Below are 24230 nucleotides of genomic sequence, written 5' to 3'. Positions count from 1 at the left end.
AAGCAGTGGCTTGGAGCAGCTAAATAATGCACGGAATGTGTGTTTATTACATTTTCATGTATTCTTTATTAAAAAATTTGGTTGGGAGTCGTTTATTCGTCATAGGGAAGCAGCGAGAGGACTTGTTGGCGCCGTGCGAAGGCCGCCGGCCGTACGAGGGCCAAGGACGAATCTAAATCCAGTCGCCAGCCTCCCCTTCCCGCCTTCTCCGCAGCCCTTGCCACCATTTTCTCGTGTGTCGGTGTGTGTTGATTGTCGATCTCTTGCTGCAGTCTGACCTCGTTGATCGCCTCTGCCATGTCGCCGCTAATGAAGAAGCGGAAGTTTATTTCACTAGAAGAAAAGGATAGAATTATCGCCGAAGCGGAAAGCGGGAAGAAGAAAGCAATTATTGCCGCAGATTTTGCCATCGCGCCGAGTTCGCTATCGACGATTTTGAAGAATAAGAAGTGTTAAGATGGCACTTTCGTCGGGCTCTTCAGCGCAGCACAAGAAAGTGACGCAACCAACGTATGAAGAGCTCGACAAGGCTGTCTATGCTTGGTTCGTCGATACGCAAGCAACAAACATGCCACTGAGCGGTAAAATTATACAGCAGAAGGCCCTAAATTATGCTTCTTTGCTAGGGCTGAACGACATTAAGGTAAGCATAGGATGGCTGAATCGCTTTAAAGAAAGGCATAACATCGTCGGCAAGGTTTTGTGCGGTGAATCGGCATTTGCGGACGTTGACGGTGCATCAGCATGGGCGGCGAACAACATGACTGACATAATGAGCAGTTACGCTCCATCTGATATTTATAACACAGACGAGACGGCCCTCTTCTATGCCAGTGAAAATGCTTGATTTTAAAGGGCAGCGTTGCCACGGAGGCAAACATAGCAAGAAACGAGTGACTGTGCTGCTCTGCACAAATGTGGATGGGTCTGACAAACGCCCCCCGTTAGTTATTGGCAAAAGTGCAAAACCGCGCTGCTTCAAGGGGAACAGGAGCCTACCTGTCAAGTACGTGGGAAACAGCCGGTCGTGGATGACCCGTGCCATTTTTGCTGACTGGGTGGTGGCACTTGACCGCGACATGAGCAGACAAAATCGAAAGGTTTGTTTGCCCTTGGAAAATTGTTCAGCGCACCGCATTGACGACGCCAAGCTGTCAAGTGTGGAGCTGAAGTTCTTCCCGCCGAACTGTACCTCAGTCATTCAACCCCTGGACCAAGGCGTCATCCGGAGCATGAAGTCTTCCTACCGGGAGAGGTTGATCCAGCGGCTTCTCCTGAACACCAACACTGGTAGGGAGACGGAAGTCGATCTTTTGATGGCTTTAGAAATTATGGCTGCGGCATGGAGAGCAACACGGCGCAGCGTGATACGCAACTGCTTCAAGCACGCCGGGTTTGTCGATAGCAAGGCGACCAGCACGACTGCAGCCGCGGAAAGTGTACCATCGTCATCGACTCCGGGGATTGACGTTACTTGGAAATCGCTCCAGGAAGCTGGAAACGTCCCTGCTGACATAGCGCTGGACGATTTCCTCGACGTTGACGCGGACGTGATTGTCCACAAGGAACGAAGCGATGAAGACATCATCAAAAGTGTTTGCGAGCCGGAAGAGCCATCCGATCATGAAGACGACTCCGCTCAAGATTTACCTGCCCCGGCAGCCTCATCGCAGGTACTGGATGCCTTCGATGTTATTAAAAAATTTCTTGCCACACACGATGACGACGTTGCGATGTTGCTGTTAAAAGTGCGAGAGTCGCGTGACGCCGGTGCTGGCAGTGAAACGCAAGCAGGCTAAGCTCGCAGATTTCTGTCAATAAAACTATGTTTTGCTATTATTGCCTTGCATTTTTGGCTAATTTCTTGACAGCGAAATTTCGCGACAACGAAATTTTTCGCATGTCCCGCCGATTTCGTTGTAGCGGGATTCAACTGTATCTGCGAAGACACACCACCTTCTCGACTGTCCCTTCGATTCAAATAGAAATGGCTATATCCAGGGAATAATAATAAGGGAATAATTAGAGGAATAATAAGAAGGGCACGCATTTATGGAACCATGTACAGGACGTGGGTTTCACCCTGTACACAGACCCCGCGGCGCCCACACGGATAGGAAACAGTGTAGGAGCGATAACTTGCCTGGACCTCACTCTAGGCAAGAATTTCTCGAACGTAGAGTGGATCAACACTCTGGAAAATTTCGGGAGTGACCACTACATCGCCATGTCCATCGTTATGCAGGGTTCCCTGAAGGGAAAGAACAAGAGACCGGTCCGCATCGCGGACTGGGATAGGTTCAGAACCTTAAGGGAGCAAACTGCTTCTGACACTATCGACAACCTGGAGGATTGGGCCTCGAGTCTCGTACAGGATGTGGAGACTGCCACCCACGAGATTCCCTCTCCGGAGGAGATCTTGTCGGTGGGTAGGCTTCTCCTCCATATGAGGCAAGCGTACCAGAGCCTTCAGAGGAGATGGATCACTCAAAAACACAGTCATAAGCTACGCCTAAGAATAGGTCGACTAGCTAAGGGCATCGAGAGCCATGCACAGAACTTGGCCAAGCAGCAATGGGGCCAGGTTTGCGATCAAAGGAGCGGTAAACTGGGACTGAAGGACACGTGGCATTTGCTGCGCTATCTTTTAGACCCAGAGGACTGCAAGTCCGCCCACAGGAAGGACATAATACGTATCCTTATCGAGAACCCCTTTCCGGATGACGATCTTCTGGAGGAGCTGAGAAACAGATACTTAGACATGTCCCCTCAGGAACCCCTCCCTAGCTATGAGGGTATCGCCAATCCTGGACTGGACGAGGAAATTGCGGAGTGAGAAGTGCGAGCAGCCCTTCACAGACTCTGTACTTGTTCCGCTCCTGGCAAGGATGGGGTCACAAATCGCACCCTGCTCAACCTCGACGGGAAGTCAGTGAGGGCGCTCACCGACTTCGTCAACAAATGCTGGCGGGAGGGGGAACTCCCTCAATCCTGGATGCACGCGGAGGTTGTCTTCATTCCGAAACCCGGCAAGAAGCTAGCATTACAGAATCTCAGACCTTTCTCGCTTTTGTATCGGTACGCTGATGGAGCATGTGGTCCTCAACCGCCTCGAGAACCACATGCACGCGAACGGTCTCTTCCCAGACACCATGCTAGTCTTTAGACCTCATCTCTCGACCCAGGACACTATGCTTCGCATTTCGGAAGAAGTGCTTCGCCCAGTCCATGAGAAGAGAACTAGGGCCATCCTGGCTCTTGATCTCACCAAGGCATTTGACAATGTAGACCACGAGGCAATACTAACCTCTCTCTCCGGACTCAATGTAGGTGAACGAGTCCATAGCTATATCAGAGCCTTCCTGTCTGACAGGACGATGGAGATACAGATAGGGTCTCTGCAATCTGACACCTTCCCCCTAGGTAGTAGAGGGACCCCACAAGGGTCGGTACTCTCGCCTTTCCTCTTCAACATCACCCTAGTCCCGATGGCTAGAGCTCTCTCGGCCATTCCCAACCTCTCACACTCTATGCCGACAATGGCACTCTATAGGGATGGAGAAATGGAGGAGACGTTGCAGGCGGCAGCTGACACCGTCGTCCGCTATGCCGGCAGCATTGGTCTTTCATGTTCCCTTCAGAAATCGGAGCTCTTGGTGATCAGGGGTCGCCCTTTGGCCAAAAGCACTCCCCCACCCTTTTTAGTGCATGTAGACAGGGTCCCGGTTCCCGAGGTAGCTACCCTTCGTGTTCTAGGCATGCACATTCAAAACAAGGGTAGGAATACCGTCACTCTAAACAAATTCGTTGGCTGCGTCAGCCAGACAAACAGATTAATCAAGCGTATTGCGAACAAGCACAAGGGTATAAAGGAGATGGACCTCAGGAGGTTGGTTCAAGCCTTCGTCCTGAGTCGTATCGTCTACTTTATACCTTACTTATATCTCCATCAACCAGAAATGGACAAAGTAGAGTGCCTCATCAGGCAAACCTACAAATCCGCCCTTCATCTCCCAAAGTGTACACCCACTCAGAGACTTCTACAGCTAGGGATACACAATACGATGACGGAAATGGTGGAACCCCAACGTGTGGCTCAGTACGAGCTTCTATCAAAAACCCCAGCGGGAAGAAGTGTACTGCGAGAATTGCAGATTGAATACGAATCCACACACAGTCCGTAGGCCAGCTCCCCACCGATATACACAAACAGCTCTATATTAAACCCATCCCCAAAAACATGCACCCTGAATACCACACCGCAAGGCAGAAAGCACGAGCAAAAGCACTACACAAGAATTATTCTCAGCTCCAGGAGACAGTCTACGTCGATGTCGCGGAGTATCCTGCCCAGGAAGTGGCTTTCGCGATAGGGATACTCGGCAACTCGGGCAACCCCCTTGCAGCGGCCACAGTTAAGGTGAAGCACGCGGAGAAGGCCGAGGAGGCGGCTATCGCCCTGGCCATCGCCTCAACGGAAGCTGAATATATTCTCAGCGATTCCAAGACAGCCGTGCGAAATTTTGTGAAAGGCAGAGTCCACGCTGCCACCATGTCTGTTCTTGAGAGACAGTCCAATCTAGCCGCCAGATTCAAATTATCTGGGTGCCTGCACACTCGTCCCACCCGGGGAACGAAGCAGCCCACGATTTTGCCCGAGGATTCGTCAACCGGGCTGTGGCCTGCCCAAACCTGAGGTCGGCCAGGGAGCGCATGTTCTTGTATCACGACATAACTATGCGCTATCATAATAATAGACTTAAATACCCACCTCCCGATAAGTCTTCTTTGACCAAACCCCAGCAGGTGGCCTGTAGACAACTCCAGACAAACACTTTCCCCAACCCTTACAAAAATTCCATGATGTATCCGGGAGCATTCTCGTCCCAGTGTAAACTATGTGGTCAAGATAGGGCCGACTTAGCTCATATACTGCATGAATGTCCACGGGACACACCGCCGATGGACCTGCAGCTCTTGAACCGCGAAGAATGGGAGGTTGCGGTGCTCAGCTACGACCCGAGGACCCAATTCTGAGCCGTGAGCCGAGCTTTGGAAGTCGCCGAGCGCCAAGGGCTCCTGGCCACATCACGCGACCAGCGGTGAAGCAGGGAAAGAAGAAAATCGCAATGGAGACCCCACTCGATGTTGACGAAAATAATTTTTTTCCACCACCACCACCACCAATATCCAGGGAGTACTAATTGCTCAGAATCATCATTGTACCAGGTTTCGGTGAACATTAGCACACCAAAATTAATATCGCAGGAGTCCAAAAGCAACAGTACGTCATCCCGTTTAGTGCGGACAGACCCCGCGTTTAAGTGGAAAAGTTTAAGCCATTTTCTTGCATTCTTGTTTCTTACAATATGCGCAAGTCTTTCTGGGGGAATACTGTCATTATCCATGGTTCACCAGAGAGCAACCGTTTTCATGGCCGGGCTAGAAGCCTCATTCAGCGTCTGCTCTGATCCTATTAATGTCGCTTTCATGCTGGATCACCAGGATGGGAGGCGTTTGAGTGCGGCGCATGAAAATGGATCCATTCCTTGTCCAAACGTACTTTCACGCGCACCCTTGCTTATGTGCAATACTCGTCCCTAGCAGTTTTTTCATAAATGGATAAAGGTGCTCATTTATGTAGATTGGCGAGTCCTGTTGTGCATCTAGTTGCACTTCTTGGAATTGTGAAGCCAAGCCAAGATTTGCGTTGGTCAGCCTTTTCTTTCATGCTCTTTTTAGCACCTGGTCGTGCTTATCACGTCTTTGAAACTGTACGATTATGTTCGTCAGTTTCTTGCCTTTTGTGGGTACTCTGTGGCACACGTCTATGTCAGAAAGTGATATAGGTTCACCTAAAGCATCACCTATCTTTTCCAGGATCTCTGGAAGGCTTTCATTTGGTTCTTGCAGAACTCCTTTGATTTCCAGATTCTTGTTTCGCGAATACTGTTCTGCTTTCACAATGATTGTTTGACATTCAAGTAGGCCGTGTTCGACAGGATACCGGCAAGCTATCTCAGGAAATGAAAGATCTGATTAAGAAGCGTCAAAGCATGAGGGCGTCTAACCCGACAGACAGGATAGAACTAGCAGAGCTATCGAAGTTAATAAATAAGCGCAAGGTAGCCGACGTAAGGAAGTTTAATATGGAGAGAATCGAGTATGCTCTAAAGACTGGAGGTAGCCTAAAAGCGGTGAAGAGGAAACTAGGCATAGGTAAAGACCAGATATATGTGCTTAGCGACAAGGAGGGCAATGTCATTAGCAATATGGATAAGATAGTTAAAGTAGTCGAAGAGTTCTACACAAATCCACACAGTAGCCAATGTAATCAGAACGTTAACAATAGAGACAGTAGTGCACAGCAATGCATCATCCCGCCAGTAACGAGAGAGGAAGTAAGGAAAGCCTTAGGAGGATTGCAAAGGGGAAAAGCAGCTGGTGAGGACCAAGTAACAGCAGATCTGTTGAAGGACAGAGGGGAGATCCTGCTAGAAAAACTAGCCACCTTGTATACACAATGCCTTTTGACCTCGACCGTACCAGAAGCTTGGAAGAACGCAAATATAATCTTAATTCACAAGAAAGGAGAAGCCAAGGACTTGAAAAATTACAGACCGATCAGCTTACTATCCGTTGAATACAAAGTGTTTACAAAGGTAATCGCAAATAGTGTCAGGGCAGCCTTAGACTTTAATGAAGCAAATGATCAGGCATGCTTTCGCAAAGGATATTCCACAATAGATCATATTCACACTATCAATCAGGTGATAGAGAAATGCGCAGAATATAACCAGCCCCTATATATAGCCTTCATTGATACCGAAAAAGCATTTGACTCAGTGGAAACCTAGCAGTCATACCTGCATTGTGGAATCAGGGCGTAAATGAGCCTTATGTCAAAATACTGGAAGATATATATAGGAACTGTACAGCTGTCATAGTCCTCCATAAAGCCAGCAATAAAATTCCAAACATGGGTTTGGACAGTGCGGAATAATTCTTGTATCCAGCCATCGCTGCTGCTGCACTTGCTTCCTGCACAAGACAGTCAGCAGAGGCGTCGTTATAAAACCTAAGCACCGAATGCGCAAAAATGATTGCCTCTGTGGGTACAAATCTTGTGTGAGGCTGATGTATGCCCCACGGTTAAAATAGGCCTTCTGTTGTGTGACGCGTTAGACCTCGTGCAATGTGCCAAGCAGCGCATAGCGAGTCGAGGATGCCGCATAGATAGTGCGTGGAGAAAGGCAGCCTTGCAGTTTTCACCTATATTTTGACTATAATATTTATAATATATAACATAAGTCATTATAAGCGGACAGTATGTTGGCCTCCTGCTAGCGATGTTTGAGCTTAACCCTTGGAGAGGGGTTTGGTCGTGAGTGACGGAGGGGGCACTGTGCTTGTACCAGCAGCAGCTGAGCCTGGAGCAGAAGCTGGAGCGAGAGGAGCGGGAGGCTCAGGTGGAGGTTCTGGCCAGCCTGGAGAAGAAGTTTGAGGACTTGGGGCCTGTCTACGACTGCGTCGTCTTCCACGACGGGGCCACCTGGAGGTAGTAATGCTACTTTCTCTCTGAATGACGCGTGTACTGCTAGGGCGAAGGGCTTTTTCAGCAGTGCACAACTGCATTGTAGACCGGAAATTGTGAGCCATTGTGACAGCCTCTGAAGGCAGCCTTCTCCTCCGCATGGACTGCAGGGCTGAGCCATTTCTTCACTCTCTGCCTTTTTTGCCCTTCAACGTGTGGCAAAGAACCCCCGTGTGAATGGTGCTTTCTTCTAGTTTTTGGTAGTCTGTTCTTTATTCAGTGTCCATCTCTCCCTCATGCTCAGACCTTCAACCCCAAGACAAGAACGCAGGAAACAGCAGTTACAATACAAATGTCCTCCCCCATTCGTGCACTCAACTGGCTGGACTACGCACAGAATAATTTGACTCCTAGTCTGGCTTTCCTGGGCAGTCTGCTGCCCCCACCGGCATAGACACGGTGTGGGAATTTATTCTTTTCCTTATTTCGACAGACACTGGCTTTGCAGCGTGAATGAACTCCCTGGTTACAAAACTCTGTCCCAGTGCTAGTGAATAGCCTGGAAAAATTCTCAATGAGACGTGCATGCTTTCTTTTTTGTCCTGGCTGGGCTCGGCCAACTCGGAGGTGGGGCCCACGCTTTCAGTTCGCATGCACACGCAACACGCGTTGTCTTGTGCGCCATGCCCCATCCACACCAGTGTACTGAAAACAGACGTGAGCTGGTGCAGCTGGGTGCACCAGTGTTGTCTGGGCATCCTGCCAGTTTCACTGGGCACTACCATAAAAACAAAAACATGTGGTGCTAATTACTGGCGCGTGGCGTGCTGCCAAGGTCTGTACTGTGGATGGCACCGATGCTGACGGCTCAAAACTGAAGGTGACCTGAGGAAAGCCAGTGCTCAGCGTCAAAATGCAAGCACAGACTGCTTTTGTTTTCCGATTTTTATTTTCTGTCTAGGGTCAGTGACATCATCTGACGAGCAAGTGCAGGAAACAGTGTGTGCTTGTGAGCATGCACTGTGCCTCCTCATGTCAGTGCTTGCCTCTCTGCACACACAAGGGTGGCGATGAACGACAGACTGCTGTGATGGGATTTGCGACGGAACTCAGTCCCAGACTGTTGCATCAAAAGACGCATGGACAGGGCATACAAAATTAAGGCTGGCGACATGCATGCTAGCATGCCAGTGTTCAGGGATTTGAATGTTGACGATGAGTCAGCAGAAGAGCGAAAAGTGATTATACTGCATTTGACAGTCTGCAGTTGTTTGTTGGATCTGTTGAAGGACGGTGGGGAGATGGTGCTGCCTGTATACGCATGATCTCGAGCGTATCAGAAGCTTGGAAGAACGTTGTCATCTTAATCCATAAGAAGGGAGACATCAGGGACTTGGAAAGTTACAGACTGATCAGCTTGCTGTCATTTCCCTGCAAGGTATTTACAAAGGTGATTGCTAATAGAGTCAGGACAACCTTAGACTTTAATCAACCAAATGATCAGGCAGGCTTTCGTGAAAGATATTCCACCATAGATCATGCTCACACATTCAATCTGGTGATAGAGAAATGCACAGAATATAACCAAACCCTATATGTAGCCTTCCTTGGCTACGAGAAAGCATTTGGCTTAGTGGAAACCTGAGCAGTCATGGAGGCATTGTGGAATCAGGGTGTAGCAGAGCTCTATGTAAAAATACTGGGAGATATCTATAACAGCTGCACAGCCACAACAGTACCTCATAAAGTCAGCAATAAAATTCCAATAAGGAAGGGGGACAGGCAGGGAGACACAATCTCTCCAGTGCTATTCAGCACCTCTTTACAAGAGGTATTCCGAGGTTTTGGTTGGGAACAATTGGGGATAAGAGTTAATGGTGAATACCTTAGTAATCTGCAATGCTCTGATGACACTGCCTAGCTTGGTCACTCAGGAGTGTAAATGCAAAGCATGATCAATGAGTTTGACAGAGCAGAATGGTGGGTCTAAACATTAATATTGTGACGGACTAGAAGACGATGAAGCGGGCAGTGGCACGGACAGGAGTGCTTGTGCTAGGCCCACAGCCATTAAATCATACAACCCTGTGTCGTCACGTCTAGTTCTTCGGCTTGCCATCACGTAACATCTGGTGGAACTGCTGGGTCCTTTGTCATCCTGGTCCCAGAGTTCAGGAGCCTGCTGTCCACCGAGGTCTCCTGTGGTATGCTCGTGGCATCGCACCTCCTGGTGCTTCCCTAGCCTGCCAGGTACGCCCCGACGCCACCGCTCCCCTCCGCCCTGCCCAAAGCCCCAATCAGAAGATACGATGACACGACAACCGCCGCCACTGGCTTGAGACTCCACGGACCACCCCCCCCTGAGAATCTAGAAGACACGGCGAACTACGACCCCACTGAACTGAGACCGCCGCCACTCACCAGAGGCCCCACTGACCACTCCCCCACACGAGAACACAGCACCCCAGCCCCTGCGGTTGGGTGCGTCCATGGCCTCGGCATTGACTTCCGGAGACGGTGGCTCCTCAGTCTTTGTGGACCTAACTTCACCCGCTCATCATCTGCTCATCTCTTTCATCGTGGCAGCAAGACTTTCATCTTCTCTCCTCTGTTCATCCCTTCTGGCACGCCCACCATTGCGTCCTGCGTTGCATTGCCACTGCCATTCTTCCAGTTCGCACTATCGTTATGCTGTAAAGTGCTATTCACCGCCTGTTTACAGGAGGTATTCCGAGGCCTGAATAGGGAACAGTCGGGGATAAGAGTTAATGGAGAATACCTAAATAATCTGCGATTCGCTGATGGCATTGCCTTGCCGAGTCACTCAGGAGGTGAACTTTAAATCATGATCAATGAATTAGACAGGCAGAGCCAAACGGTGGGTATAAAAATGAACATGCAGAAAACCAAAGTAATATTCAACAGTCTAGCAAGGCAACAGCAGTTCGCATTTGGTAGTGAGGTGCTGGAAGTGGTAAAGGAATCCGGACCAGTGGCCACTACCTGCCCTAAGGAATACTTAGGACAGGAAATAACTAGAAGGATAAGAATGGGGTGGAGCACATTTGGCAGGTTCGCTCAGATCATGAATGGCAGTTTACCAATATCCCTCAAGAGAAAAGTGTACAACAGCTGTATCTTACTGGTACTCTCCTACGGGGCAGAAACGTGGAGGCTAACGAAAAGAGTTCAGCTTAAGTTAAGGACAATGCAAAGAGCCATGGAAAGAAAAATGGTAGGTGTAACATTAAGAGACTGGAAGCGGGAAGAGTGGGTGAGGGAACAAACGTGTGTTAATGAAATCCTAGTCGAAATCAAGAGGAAGAAATGGGCTTGGGCAGGTCATGTAATGCGAAGGCAAGATAACCGTTGGTCCTTAAGGGCAACAGAGTGGATTCCAAGAGAAGGCAAGCATAGCAGGGAGTGGCAGAAAGTTAGGTGTTCGGATGAGATTAGCAAGTTTGTGGGCATACGGGGGGCACAGCTGGCAAAGGACAGGGTTAATTGGAGAGACATGGGAGAGGTCTTTGGCCTGCAATGGGCGTAGTCAGGCTGATGGTGATGATGATTTCAATATAGTTCTCTAGTCATCTTCTTTTCCATTGAATTAATCCATTTCTTACCTTCTGCTTTTTTTACCCTGTCGTTTAATGCTCTTTATTTCTTCGTCCTTATGTCTGGCATACTTACTGGTTAGTTTCGTAGTCCTTTTCTGCCATTGTGAGTCAACGCTCTTTGTGTGTAAGTATTTAAATACCTTAGCTGCTAACCTGCTTTTTGTCCTTTTTCCTCAGGCATTCTTGATATAACAATGCCCAGCCATATCCCTCCCGTAGTGCCTCGTTTGTGGTTTTCCCGTGGGCACCTAGTGCTAATCTTCAACAGCTCTATTGGTCATTTATACTTACTGGTTGTTTCCTAGTCCATTTCCACCACTGTGAGTCATCACTCTTTCAGTATAATTATTTAAGTGCCTTAGCTGCCCACCTGCTATCGTCCAGCTTCCTCGAGCACTTTTCAGGGTTCCATCTGGGAGCTGCCGCGCCACAAAAAAACAGTTGTTTGGATGCAGTGCCGCTGTTGTTGCCAACGCTGCGTTCTGCTCTGGAACAGACTTGTGTTTCTGGCTGGGAAGCCATACGAATACTGCCGAAATCTGGCGAAGATGAATTTTTTCATGGAATTCGTACGAGAGTGAAATGAGACAGCCCAGAGCAGTACATCATGCGAGGCGTGGGATGAGGCTTGCTTCCAGGGCGCTGCCCCTCAACCAGCACGGGCGCCTAGCAACCCTGTGCTGGATAAAGGGTGTGTGTGCACTTTGGTTTGGCATGCTCGGTCTGTGCTGCTGTGGGTCGTGCACCTGGCTCATGGAATGCGCAGACATCCTGTGATCTCCAGTCCGGAGCCTGTGGCAACCAGGGTGTGGTTTATTGTTTAGAATAGCAACACAAAAAGGAAGGAAAAGACGTGTGGCAATTGCTAGTGAATAACTGAAGCACCTGAATAAAAAGTGGCACGGAGAGGAGAGTGAGGTGATAGGGGAGTGCTCTTTACGAAACACAAAAAGTAAACAAGCTTGCGCCAGTTGCGCACATCTTTTCAGGCACTGCCTGAGATATAACTGCGCTCGAGCGATGTACCCCTACCCATATTTACAAAACATAAAAAATGCACAGTACAGCAGGCTTCCTTAAGACAAACTTGAAAGGAGCAGAATATTTGTTCGTTTTATGAAATGTTGGTCTTACCCCAAGTGCCCCTAAAAAAAGGTGTGTAGGCATGCTAGGTCTCTCAAATATATGTTACGTATTTGCTTTTCAGAGAGAAGGTAACTGCAAATAGAGCATTTGTTGGACTATGCACCAAGTGAGCGGAAGACAGAACGTGAAATAAGCTCACTTGAAAATGTCATCATTTCTCACAGTATCCCGTAGTGGCTGCTGTTTACGCGCTTTCTTCCGATTTCTGCTTTCCATCCTGCTCCGAGCACTTGGAAGGCGCCCAGCAGGGCTACCAATGCCACATTCCTTTTCATAAGCTGCGATGATATCTGGCACCTTGGGTAATGCATGAAAATTGAAAATTGGTTTTTGGGGAAAGGAAATGGTGCAGTATCTGTCTCATGTCTGGGCAGACAGAGGAAGGGATAAAGGAGGGAGTGAAAGAAGAAAGGAAGAGGTGCCTAGTGGAAGCTGCACTGATGTGCACTGAATTGCTCAGCACACAGGCGCCTTTGTGTTTCGCCTGCATTGAAATGTGGCTGCCGCAGTCAGGTTCGAACCCGGGTACTCTGGATCAGTAGCAGATAACGCATTGCTTCTGTTGAAAATGCGGCCACAGAGTTATTAAGCTCCAAGTCAATGAGTGGGTGCACTTCAGGCACGCGTGCCTTTCAGTCTGCTTGGCTCACTGCTCGGCATGTGATGTGCACACGGCACTGACATCTGCACCAGCACATGCGCCACGGTGCCCTGCATTTTCCGTGCCAACACGAAACCTTCCCTCAAGTTCTCCTTAATCAAAGGACACGTCTTAAGTGGATTTTTATTCCATTGAATTGAATGGAAAACCAATGAAATGGTTCATCTTATGAGAGGGTTTGCTGACCTGTCCGTAATTAATTGCGTGCACATGTGCACATGTGGAGCACTACCTGTTGATGATAAAGCAGCACATGAAGCCAGCCTGCTTGATGTATGCACAGAGGACATGCAGTGGTTGAACTGTGGTGAAAAACTAAGCCGCAGAACTCACCTCCAACCTGATGTATTGCATAGCGATGTTCGTTTAGGCTGCACGTTTCCCGAGTTTTTCTTGCATATACATGTATACAAGCTTGACCTTGTACAATTTGCGACTGTGCACCAAACTGTTGTTTTTAAAAACGTGTCAACATTTTGATGGTAGAGAGGGAGTGGGTAGATGGAGGTTGCTTACAACTCTCAGTCGCACATGAAGGTGGCCCTGAAATTTTGGGCTGGTAATAAATATTGGTTGGTGTAAATATTTGCAACTTTTAGTGTTGCTTACGCCATAGAATTGTTGCATGTGCTAAATTGTCTCGAGTGAAAAGTCATAATTACTCTTTTCCGACATGTACTTGCTGGTGTGATGCAGGGCTGTGGTGGACAGCACGCAGCAGGGGGACCTGGGCAGCTGCACTCTGCTGGGGAGCTACAGCGAGACGCTGCAGTACGCCACCCTAACGAAGGAAGGCGAGTCCCTCCTCCGCATTTGGGCCAAGAGGGGGAGGGCACCACACCATGAGTCCTTGTAGCTCAGCTCGCTGCTGTTGTGTTCCCCTCCCTCTCGCAGACTGTCTCAACTACGCCGTCAACATCCATGATGAGGGGAACCTGCTGGAGCTGGTGGGCAACTGCTGTGAGTGTGTGTTTCGATTCTGGCTGCTGTGTGGCCAGCACATAGAGGCTGCAGGAGAAATCTCTATATTTAGATTCACACTGCACTATTGCAATCTTCCTGGTCATCTCAGCGCATGGCTAGACACATCATGCACTTGTGACCAGAGCTCTTCGATCACGCCATTTGGCAAACAACTCCCAGCAGTTAAGGCATCCCCTGTGAAATGGAGTGGGGCTAGTTGTTGCTCGACATTTTCTTTTCCCTCATATTTCTCTAAGCCATCCGTCAAACTTAACAGTATTACCTATATATTAGCCATTTTTGTTTGCATTCAATTTTTAACCCTGAATTTGTAACCTTACACCAACGGCCTTCTTTTGAGCCACCAATTTTCCAATCGCTTTTAATGCGATAGCACTCTAGGTTCGTAATAATAATAATCATCATCATTTAGGTTGTCATTTTACAAAAACCATTTGGTTTCTCCCTAACAAAATTGCATCATTGGTCGAAGGAGTCATGTCGTCATCAGCCAGTCTAGAGTCTTCTAGTATCTTTCATTGGACTCTCGGAAGGGAACAGCAGTTTACAGTTGGCAGCGAGGTGCTGCAAGTTTCGTCTGCTTAGGGCACGTAGTGACAGCTGATCCGGATCATGAGAGGGAAATAACTGGAAGGCTAAGAATGGGGTGGAGCGCATATGGCAGGTTCTCTCAGATCATGAATGGCAGTTAACCAATATACCTCCAGAGAAATGTGTACGACAGCTGTATCTTACTGGTACTCACCTATGGGGTAGAAACGTGGAGGCTAACGAAAAGGGTTCAGCTTAAGTTAAGGACAATGCAGCGAGCCATGGAAAGAAAAATGATAGCTGTAACATTAGGAGACGGGAAGAGGGTAGACTGGGTCAGGGATCAAATGCGGGTTAATGTCATCCTAGTCGAAATCAAGAGGAGGAAATGGGCTTGGGCAGGGAATTTGATGCGAAGGCAAGATAACCAATGGTCCTTATGGGTAACGGGAGTGGGTTCCAAGGGAAGGGAAGTGTAGGAGGCTGAATGTTAGGTGGGCGGATGAGATTAAGAAGTTAAAGTCAAAGTCAAAGTCAAATTTATTTTTCTCCGAGAGGAAGAAAGGGGGCAACGGAAAAAAGCTGCACATGCGCAGCTTGACGAAGCCCGGCCCCCTTGGGTACAGTTCAGCAGCAATTCAAGAAAAATAAACAAAGGACGCTCAATGACAAGCATTGTACAAGATATATACATATGGACGACAATGTCAGGGTTTTATACGTGAGATGCAAAAAGTAAGCGGCTGACATAATACAATGCACGTGGTACAGGGCGTAGTTGCAGCAATATGTAAGCAAAAATGTCGTTAGCTGCACGATATAAAGAAAAAAGGAAGGGATATAAAATCAGACACGGGGGCAATAGCGCAGCGGAGGATAAGAAATGAAGCCAGAGAAAATGGTGAGGGTATTAACAGAAAGCGGATGCATTACGATCTAATTTTTTGAAAAGTGAGCGTGCAGATTCTGTATTTGTATCAACACCAACGCGACTGAGTGCGTTTAAGAGGACGGCGATGTGGTACGATAAAGATTGATTGCCATATGTTGTGCGGCAGAAACGTTCGACCCATGAATTATTGTGTCTGGTGTTATGACTATGAGTGCGCGTGTCAAGGTTGAATAGCTGAAGAAAATAGTGATTATTAGTGCGAACAGCAGTCTTGTACTGGCAAAGAAGGCGGAACGAATACATGGTTTCAATTGGAAGTATGCGATAGGATGCGAAGTATGCGGACGTATGATCACGGTATGAAATATTCGCAATGGCTCGAATTGCGAGTTTTTGACATATTTTTAGTTTATGAATGTTTTCTTTGGATGTGGTCGCCCATACAAGATGACAATAATTAAGTGCAGATAAAAATAAGGCGTTGTACACCATCCTTTTTACTTTTGTAGGTAATATATGCCGATTCCTACTCAATATTCCCGCGATTCTGTTTAATTTGTAGCAAACGTGTTCAACGTGCTTATCCCAGGTTAGGTTTTCTGAGAAAAAGACCCCAAGTGATTTAACGTGCGTTCGTATATCAATTTCATCATTCGCTAGAAATAGCTTTTCTGTGGTAGTGACAGTGGTGTTTCTTGCACGAAAAAGTATTGCTTGAGTCTTTTTTGCATTAATTCTCAGAAAGTTATTTTCGGACCAACGCTTAACAAACTGTAATGCTATATTTGCTGTGTGTATCAAATTGTTTGGGTTATCTCCGGTAATGAAGAGCGCGGTATCATCTGCATATCCAATCCATTGTACCTCGCTTATAGTGGAAAAGGTGTCATTTATGTAAAGAACAAATAGGAGGGGACCGAGAATACTGCCTTGAGGGACACCAGAAGTAAGTTTTTTGACGCTGGAATTTTTATTATTATGGCTAACATACTGAGAGCGGTGTTGAAGGTACGATGATAAGAGAGCATTAGAATTTCCCTGTATGCCATAATGCTGAAGTTTCATTATTAACGTTTTGTGACACATGCAATCAAATGCCTTTGAAAAATCTATATATATGCCTAAAACTAGTTTCTTATGCTCTAGAGCATTAATAATGATTTCTTTTTGCGTTAAAAGAGCTGATTCTGTGAATTTTTGTTTCAGAAAACCGTGTTGGCAAGGTGAAATGAGTGAATGCTTGCCTAAATATGAATAAAGACGAATGTGCATAATTTTTTCTAAACCTTTAGAGAACACTGGGAGAATTGAAATGGGTCGAAAGTTATTTATATTATTTTTGTCACCTCCTTTGTGTATTACAGTCACCTTGGCTATTTGCATTAGCTCTGGAAATGTATTTAGCTCAAAGGCTAAGTTATACATGCTAGTCAACACTGGAGCGATGATATCAATAATGTATTTAATAGGGGCAATTTGCATGTCATTTGCATCACGAGATTTAGAATTTTTGAGGTTATTATATACATAAATCACTTCACTTTCATTAGTGGGAAAGAATACCATACTTCCAGAGATATTAGGGATGCAATCTGCAGTGGGAGAGTAAGCTGTGCTTGCGCAGTCAGTTTCCCCAACGGAGACAAAATGCGCATTGAACGCATTAGATCAGTGCCGCTTATGTCTTCATTGTTGATTTTTATGCTGGTGATGTTGGAATGACTGATTGGTTTAATGATCTTATTTAGGCGTTTCCACAACAATTCGATAGGATAGGGTGGTCATAGCTGGCACAGGACAGTGTTTATTGGAAGGATATAGGAGAGGCCTTTGTCCTACAGTGGGCATAGCCAGGCTGATGATAAGATGTGATTATACCAATGCTGCCCTTTATTAATACACCTTGTGATCGATTTGCGATCGTGATGTCGGCTATGTGTGGGCAGCGCACCGCCGCTCACAGCTGGCGGTGCGTACCAAAGGATGAGGGACTGCGATGTCGGCTATGCACAGTGTGACTGTGAAATAGCTGCAACTGCTAGCTGTTGTCAGCAGGCAAGCCTGGTGCTTCCCTTTCAATTATGTGGTCCTTTTACTAGCCATGTCTAACCAGACCAGATTTTGGTCGGCGTTGCTGGTCGTGTAGCACAGAAACGTGCTTTGTTTTTCTTCTTACGCTTCGGTCAACCTTTGGCATATGGTTGTGCATTGCCATAGGCTCAGGCTGTTCCACTTCATGAAGTTGGTGACCCCTTTCTTGGACATGTGCATGGGATGCACATGTCCAACTCAGTGCATGGGATGGACATCTCTGCGACAGTGCGTGCTTCACTTCGGTGTCATCGTAATCGGGTGCTTGCCTTTTTTGATCGTGAATCCAACTGTCCGAACTTCGGCCTGCGAAAGGAACAGCCTGCAGCACTGTTCACAAAGGTCTTGCTTTTTTGTTTTCTTCATCCTTGCGTGCACTTATCTGAAACATTAAACTTCCTCTCTGCTGCGACATTGTCTTCTGATCTGGCGTCCATTTGAAAGCCTCCCTGTATTGTTGCCGAGGTTCTGGGGCATCTTGGTGTCTGTCGGAGAGCGACACACACCACTGTTAACAACTGCTACCTCATTTAAGTGAAGCAGATGTGGCAAAAAGGCATGCAAAAATGCTTCTCGGCACATGTGGGCGAACCCAGTTTTGCAGTGCCTGAAAACTATTCCGGAATTATGCAAGGACGGGATGTGACACTGCTCTTGGCTCAATCGAAACATCTTTTGAGCACACGTTGACTCTGAGTATAGGTCAACTCCATTTATAAGTCAGCCCCCAACCTTGAAGGTCATTTTTTATACAAAAAAATGAGTCTTCTTATAATCACCAGCTTACAGTAACTGAATGCCTGACTGCCTTGTCCATTATTTGCATTGCCAAGCATGCTGTTTTGTACTGCTCAATGCTTTCTTCCAAACCGTCACTGTGGCTTCAACAGTGCACTATTTACGTACCTGCTACACTGCTGCATAGTTGCATGGTGCATGTGAAGTGTATTGTGCTGCTCTAGAGCAGATTTGGTTTGTTCTCCTATGACTGTGTGAGAGACTCTCAATTGCTCCAGCAACACATGGCACCCACGTGGCGTGCATTGCGGCGGCCTGCTTCCCGGAGTCACCTGAGCGCAATGGCGTGGCCCCTGGGGTGCAGCTGGTGAGCGTGGCCATTGGGGACCTGCGGCTGGGCTCCATGGAGACTGGCACCGCTCTGGTGCGTGCTCTGGTGCGCCTTCTCCGCCAGGGCTGCCACCTCATCAATATGAGCTACGGCGAGCACACCCACTGGGTGGGCGGGTGAGTTTGTAGAGTTGCCCACTATGCACATGATGGGGGCACTCCAGGAGGGAAATCTTAAAATTTGGGAGTGTGTATTTGTACCCCCTATTGCACAAAAACAACATGAATAACTTCATAGCTGTTGGAATACACATGCGCTGCACATGTCGAAGTTGTAGGAATTGTAACGTTACAATTAACAATATTTAGGAATATGCGAATATTCAAAACTTCGAATGCATGAGTCGAATGTTTGATATTCGGTTCATGTATTAATCGAAAATTTTTGAATACCGACTTGTGCCAGGAAGATATTATAAATGCCTCCTCTTTGCTTTCCTCTTCGTTGTTTATTATGTAGACCAATCACATTAGGACGCTGCTAGGATTGGCCTTATGCAAAATTCAGCAATTGGGCTCTCCGACATGACACCTGATGTGAACAAGGTGGAGGACTGCCTAGTTTCTTCTCCTTTGATTATGTGGACTGATACATTAGGATGCTGCTAAGATTGGCCTTATGCAAAATTCAGCAATTGGGCTATCCCACATGACACCTGATGTGAACAGTGTGGAGGACTGCCTGGTTTCTTCTCCTTTGTTTATGTGGACTGATGCATTAGGATGCTGCTAGGATTGGCCTTATGCAAAATTCAGCAATTGGGCTATCCCACATGACACCTGATGTGAACAGTGTGGAGGACTGCCTGGTTTCTTCTCCTTTGTTTATGTGGACTGATGCATTAGGATGCTGCTAGGATTGGCCTTATGCAAAATTCAGCAATTGGGCTATCCCACATGACACCTGATGTGAACAGTGTGGAGGACTGCCTAGTTTCTTCTCCTTTGTTTATGTGGACTGATACATTAGGATGCTGCTACGATTGGCCTTATTCAAAATTCAGCAATTGGGCTATCCCACATGACACCTGATGTGAACAGTGTGGAGGACTGCCTAGTTTCTTCTCCTTTGTTTATGTGGACTGATGCATTAGGATGCTGCTAGGATTGGCCTTATTCAAAATTCAGCAATTTGTCTCTCCCACATGACACCTGATGTGACCAATGTGCAAAATTCAGCAATTGGGCTATCCCACATGACACCTGATGTGAACAGTGTGGAGGACTGCCTGGTTTCTTCTCCTTTGTTTATGTGGACTGATGCATTAGGATGATGCTAGGATTGGCCTTATGCAAAATTCAGCAATTGGGCTCTTCCACATGACACCTGATGTGAACAAGGTGGAGGACTGCCTGGTTTCTTCTCCTTTGTTTATGTGGACTGATACATTAGGATGCTGCTAGGATTGGCCTTATGCAAAATTCAGCAATTGGGCTATCCCACATGACACCTGATGTGAACAGTGTGGAGGACTGCCTGGTTTCTTCTCCTTTGTTAATGTGGACTGATGCATTAGGATGCTGCTAGGATTGGCCTTATGCAAAATTCAGCAATTGGGCTCTCCCACATGACACCTGATGTGAACAGTGTGGAGGACTGCCTGGTTTCTTCTCCTTTGTTTATGTGGACTGATACATTAGGATGCTGCTAGGATTGGACTTATGCAAAATTCAGCAATTGGGCTATCCCACATGACACCTGATGTGAACAGTGTGGAGGACTGCCTGGTTTCTTCTCCTTTGTTTATGTGGACTGATGCATTAGGATGCTGCTAGGATTGGCCTTATGCAAAATTCAGCAATTGGGCTATCCCACATGACACCTGATGTGAACAGTGTGGAGGACTGCCTGGTTTCTTCTCCTTTGTTTATGTGGACTGATGCATTAGGATGCTGCTAGGATTGGCCTTATGCAAAATTCAGCAATTGGGCTATCCCACATGACACCTGATGTGAACAGTGTGGAGGACTGCCTAGTTTCTTCTCCTTTGTTTATGTGGACTGATACATTAGGATGCTGCTACGATTGGCCTTATTCAAAATTCAGCAATTGGGCTATCCCACATGACACCTGATGTGAACAGTGTGGAGGGCTGCCTGGTTTCTTCTCCTTTGTTTATGTGGACTGATGCATTAGGATGCTGCTAGGATTGGCCTTATGCAAAATTCAGCAATTGGGCTCTTCCACATGACACCTGATGTGAACAAGGTGGAGGACTGCCTGGTTTCTTCTCCTTTGTTTATGTGGACTGATACATTAGGATGCTGCTAGGATTGGCCTTATGCAAAATTCAGCAATTGGGCTCTCCCACATGACACCTGATGTGAACAGTGTGGAGGACTGCCTGGTTTCTTCTCCTTTGTTTATGTGGACTGATACATTAGGATGCTGCTAGGATTGGCCTTATGCAAAATTCAGCAATTGGGCTATCCCACATGACACCTGATGTGAACAAGGTGGAGGACTGCCTAGTTTCTTCTCCTTTTTTTTATGTGGACTGATACATTAGGATGCTGCTAGGATTGGCCTTATGCAAAATTCAGCAATTGGGCTATCCCACATGACACCTGATGTGAACAGTGTGGAGGACTGCCTAGTTTCTTCTCCTTTGTTTATGTGGACTGATACATTAGGATGCTGCTACGATTGGCCTTATTCAAAATTCAGCAATTGGGCTATCCCACATGACACCTGATGTGAACAGTGTGGAGGACTGCCTCGTTTCTTCTCCTTTGTTTATGTGGACTGATGCATTAGGATGCTGCTAGGATTGGCCTTATTTAAAATTCAGCAATTGGGCTCTTCCACATGACACCTGATGTGACCAATGTGGAGGACTGCCTGGTTTCTTCTCCTTTCTTTATTTGGACTGATACATCAGGATGCTGCTAGGATTGGCCTTATGCAAAATTCAGCAATTGGGCTCTCCCACATGACACCTGATGTGAACATTGTGGAAGACTGCCTAGTTTCTTCTCCTTTTTTTATGTGGACTGATACATTAGGATGCTGCTAGGATTGGCCTTATGCAAAATTCAGCAATTGGGCTATCCACATGACACCTGATGTGAACAGTGTGGAGGACTGCCTGGTTTCTTCTCCTTTGTTTATGTGGACTGATGCATTAGGATGCTGCTAGGATTGGCCTTATGCAAAATTCAGCAATTGGGCTATCCCACATGACACCTGATGTGAACAGTGTGGAGGACTGCCTGGTTTCTTCTCCTTTGTTTATGTGGACTGATGCATTAGGATGCTGCTGGGATTGGCCTTATGCAAAATTCAGCAATTGGGCTCTCCCACATGACACCGGATGTGAACAGTGTGGAGGACTGCCTGGTTTCTTCTCCTTTGTTTATGTGGACTGATGCATTAGGATGCTGCTACGATTGGCCTTATTCAAAATTCAGCAATTGGGCTATCCCACATGACACCTGATGTGAACAGTGTGAAGGGCTACCTGGTTTCTTTTCCTTTGTTTATGTGGACTGATGCATTAGGATGCTGCTAGGATTGGCCTTATTCAAAATTCAGCAATTCGTCTCTCCCACATGACACCTGATGTGACCAATGTGCAAAATTCAGCAATTGGGCTATCCCACATGACACCTGATGTGAACAGTGTGGAGGACTGCCTGGTTTCTTCTCCTTTGTTTATGTGGACTGATGCATTAGGATGCTGCTAGGATTGGCCTTATGCAAAATTCAGCAATTGGGCTCTTCCACATGACACCTGATGTGAACAAGGTGGAGGACTGCCTGGTTTCTTCTCCTTTGTTTATGTGGACTGATACATTAGGATGCTGCTAGGATTGGCCTTATGCAAAATTCAGCAATTGGGCTATCCCACATGACACCTGATGTGAACAGTGTGGAGCACTGCCTGGTTTCTTCTCCTTTGTTTATGTGGACTGATGCATTAGGATGCTGCTAGGATTGGCCTTATGCAAAATTCAGCAATTGGGCTCTCCCACATGACACCTGATGTGAACAGTGTGGAGGGCTGCCTGGTTTCTTCTCCTTTGTTTATGTGGACTGATACATTAGGATGCTGTTAGGATTGGCCTTATGCAAAATTCAGCAATTGGGCTATCCCACATGACACCTGATGTGAACAAGGTGGAGGACTGCCTAGTTTCTTCTCCTTTGTTTATGTGGACTGATACATTAGGATGCTGCTACGATTGGCCTTATTCAAATTTCAGCAATTGGGCTATCCCACATGACACCTGATGTGAACAGTGTGGAGGACTGCCTAGTTTCTTCTCCTTTGTTTATGTGGACTGATGCATTAGGATGCTGCTAGGATTGGCCTTATTTAAAATTCAGCAATTGGGCTCTCCCGCATGACACCTGATGTGACCAATGTGGAGGACTGCCTGGTTTCTTCTCCTTTCTTTATTTGGACTGATACATCAGGATGCTGCTAGGATTGGCCTTATGCAAAATTCAGCAATTGGGCTATCCACATGACACCTGATGTGAACAGTGTGGAGGACTGCCTAGTTTCTTCTCCTTTGTTTATGTGGACTGATACATTAGGATGCTGCTAGGATTGGCCTTATGCAAAATTCAGCAATTGGGCTATCCCACATGACACCTGATGTGAACAGTGTGGAGGACTGCCTGGTTTCTTCTCCTTTTTAATGTGGACTGATGCATTAGGATGCTGCTGGGATTGGCCTTATGCAAAATTCAGCAATTGGGCTCTCCCACATGACACCTGATGTGAACAGTGTGGAGGACTGCCTGGTTTCTTCTCCTTTGTTTATGTGGACTGATACATTAGGATGCTGCTAGGATTGGCCTTATGCAAAATTCAGCAATCGGGCTCTCTCACATGACACCTGATGTGAACAATGTGGAAGACTGCCTAGTTTCTTCTCCTTTGTTTATGTGGACTGATACATTAGGATGCTGCTACGATTGGCCTTATTCAAAATTCAGCAATTGGGCTCTCCCACATGACACCTGATGTGAACAGTGTGGAGGACTGCCTAGTTTCTTCTCCTTTGTTTATGTGGACTGATGCATTAGGATGCTGCTAGGATTGGCCTTATTTAAAATTCAGCAATTGGGCTCTCCCACATGACACCTGATGTGAACAGTGTGGAGGACTGCCTAGTTTCTTCTCCTTTTTTTATGTGGACTCATGCATTTGGATGCTACTACGATTGGCCTTATTCAAAATTCAGCAATTGGGCTCTTCCACATGACACCTGATGTGAACAAGGTGGAAGACTGCCTGGTTTCTTCTCCTTTGTTTATGTGGACTGATGCATTAGGATGCTGCTAGGATTGGCCTTATGCAAAATTCAGCAATTGGGCTATCCCACATGACACCTGATGTGAACAATGTGGAGGACTGCCTAGTTTCTTCTCCTTTTTTTATGTGGACTGATACATTAGGATGCTGCTAGGATTGGCCTTATGCAAAATTCAGCAATTGGGCTCTCCCACATGACACCTGATGTGAACAGTGTGGAGGACTGCCTAGTTTCTTCTCCTTTTTTTATGTGGACTCATGCATTTGGATGCTACTACGATTGGCCTTATTCAAAATTCAGCAATTGGGCTCTTCCACATGACACCTGATGTGAACAAGGTGGAGGACTGCCTGGTTTCTTCTCCTTTGTTTATGTGGA

General features: G+C 46.9%; 1 protein-coding gene across 2 annotated transcripts in view; it reads left to right on the top strand.

Annotated features, from left to right (window-relative positions):
• The window catches only part of TppII (Tripeptidyl-peptidase II), a 148477-nt gene that overhangs the window by 25282 nt on the left and 98965 nt on the right, over positions 1-24230 (top strand). The window contains exons 5-8 of one of the 2 annotated variants that reach the window (XM_077657037.1): positions 7422-7558; positions 13655-13752; positions 13853-13918; positions 18473-18701. In XM_077657037.1, the coding sequence (XP_077513163.1) occupies positions 7422-7558; positions 13655-13752; positions 13853-13918; positions 18473-18701 (530 nt within the window). Of the gene's footprint in view, positions 1-7418; positions 7559-13654; positions 13753-13852; positions 13919-18472; positions 18702-24230 lie in introns of both variants that reach the window. The other variant, XM_077657036.1, reaches the window with a different exon arrangement.

Source organism: Amblyomma americanum, chromosome 3, assembly GCF_052857255.1.
Source record: "Amblyomma americanum isolate KBUSLIRL-KWMA chromosome 3, ASM5285725v1, whole genome shotgun sequence".
Classification (NCBI taxonomy): Eukaryota; Metazoa; Arthropoda; class Arachnida; order Ixodida; family Ixodidae; genus Amblyomma; species Amblyomma americanum.
Note: the sequence above shows the minus strand (reverse complement) of the source record. Positions and strands in the feature narration are given on the sequence as shown.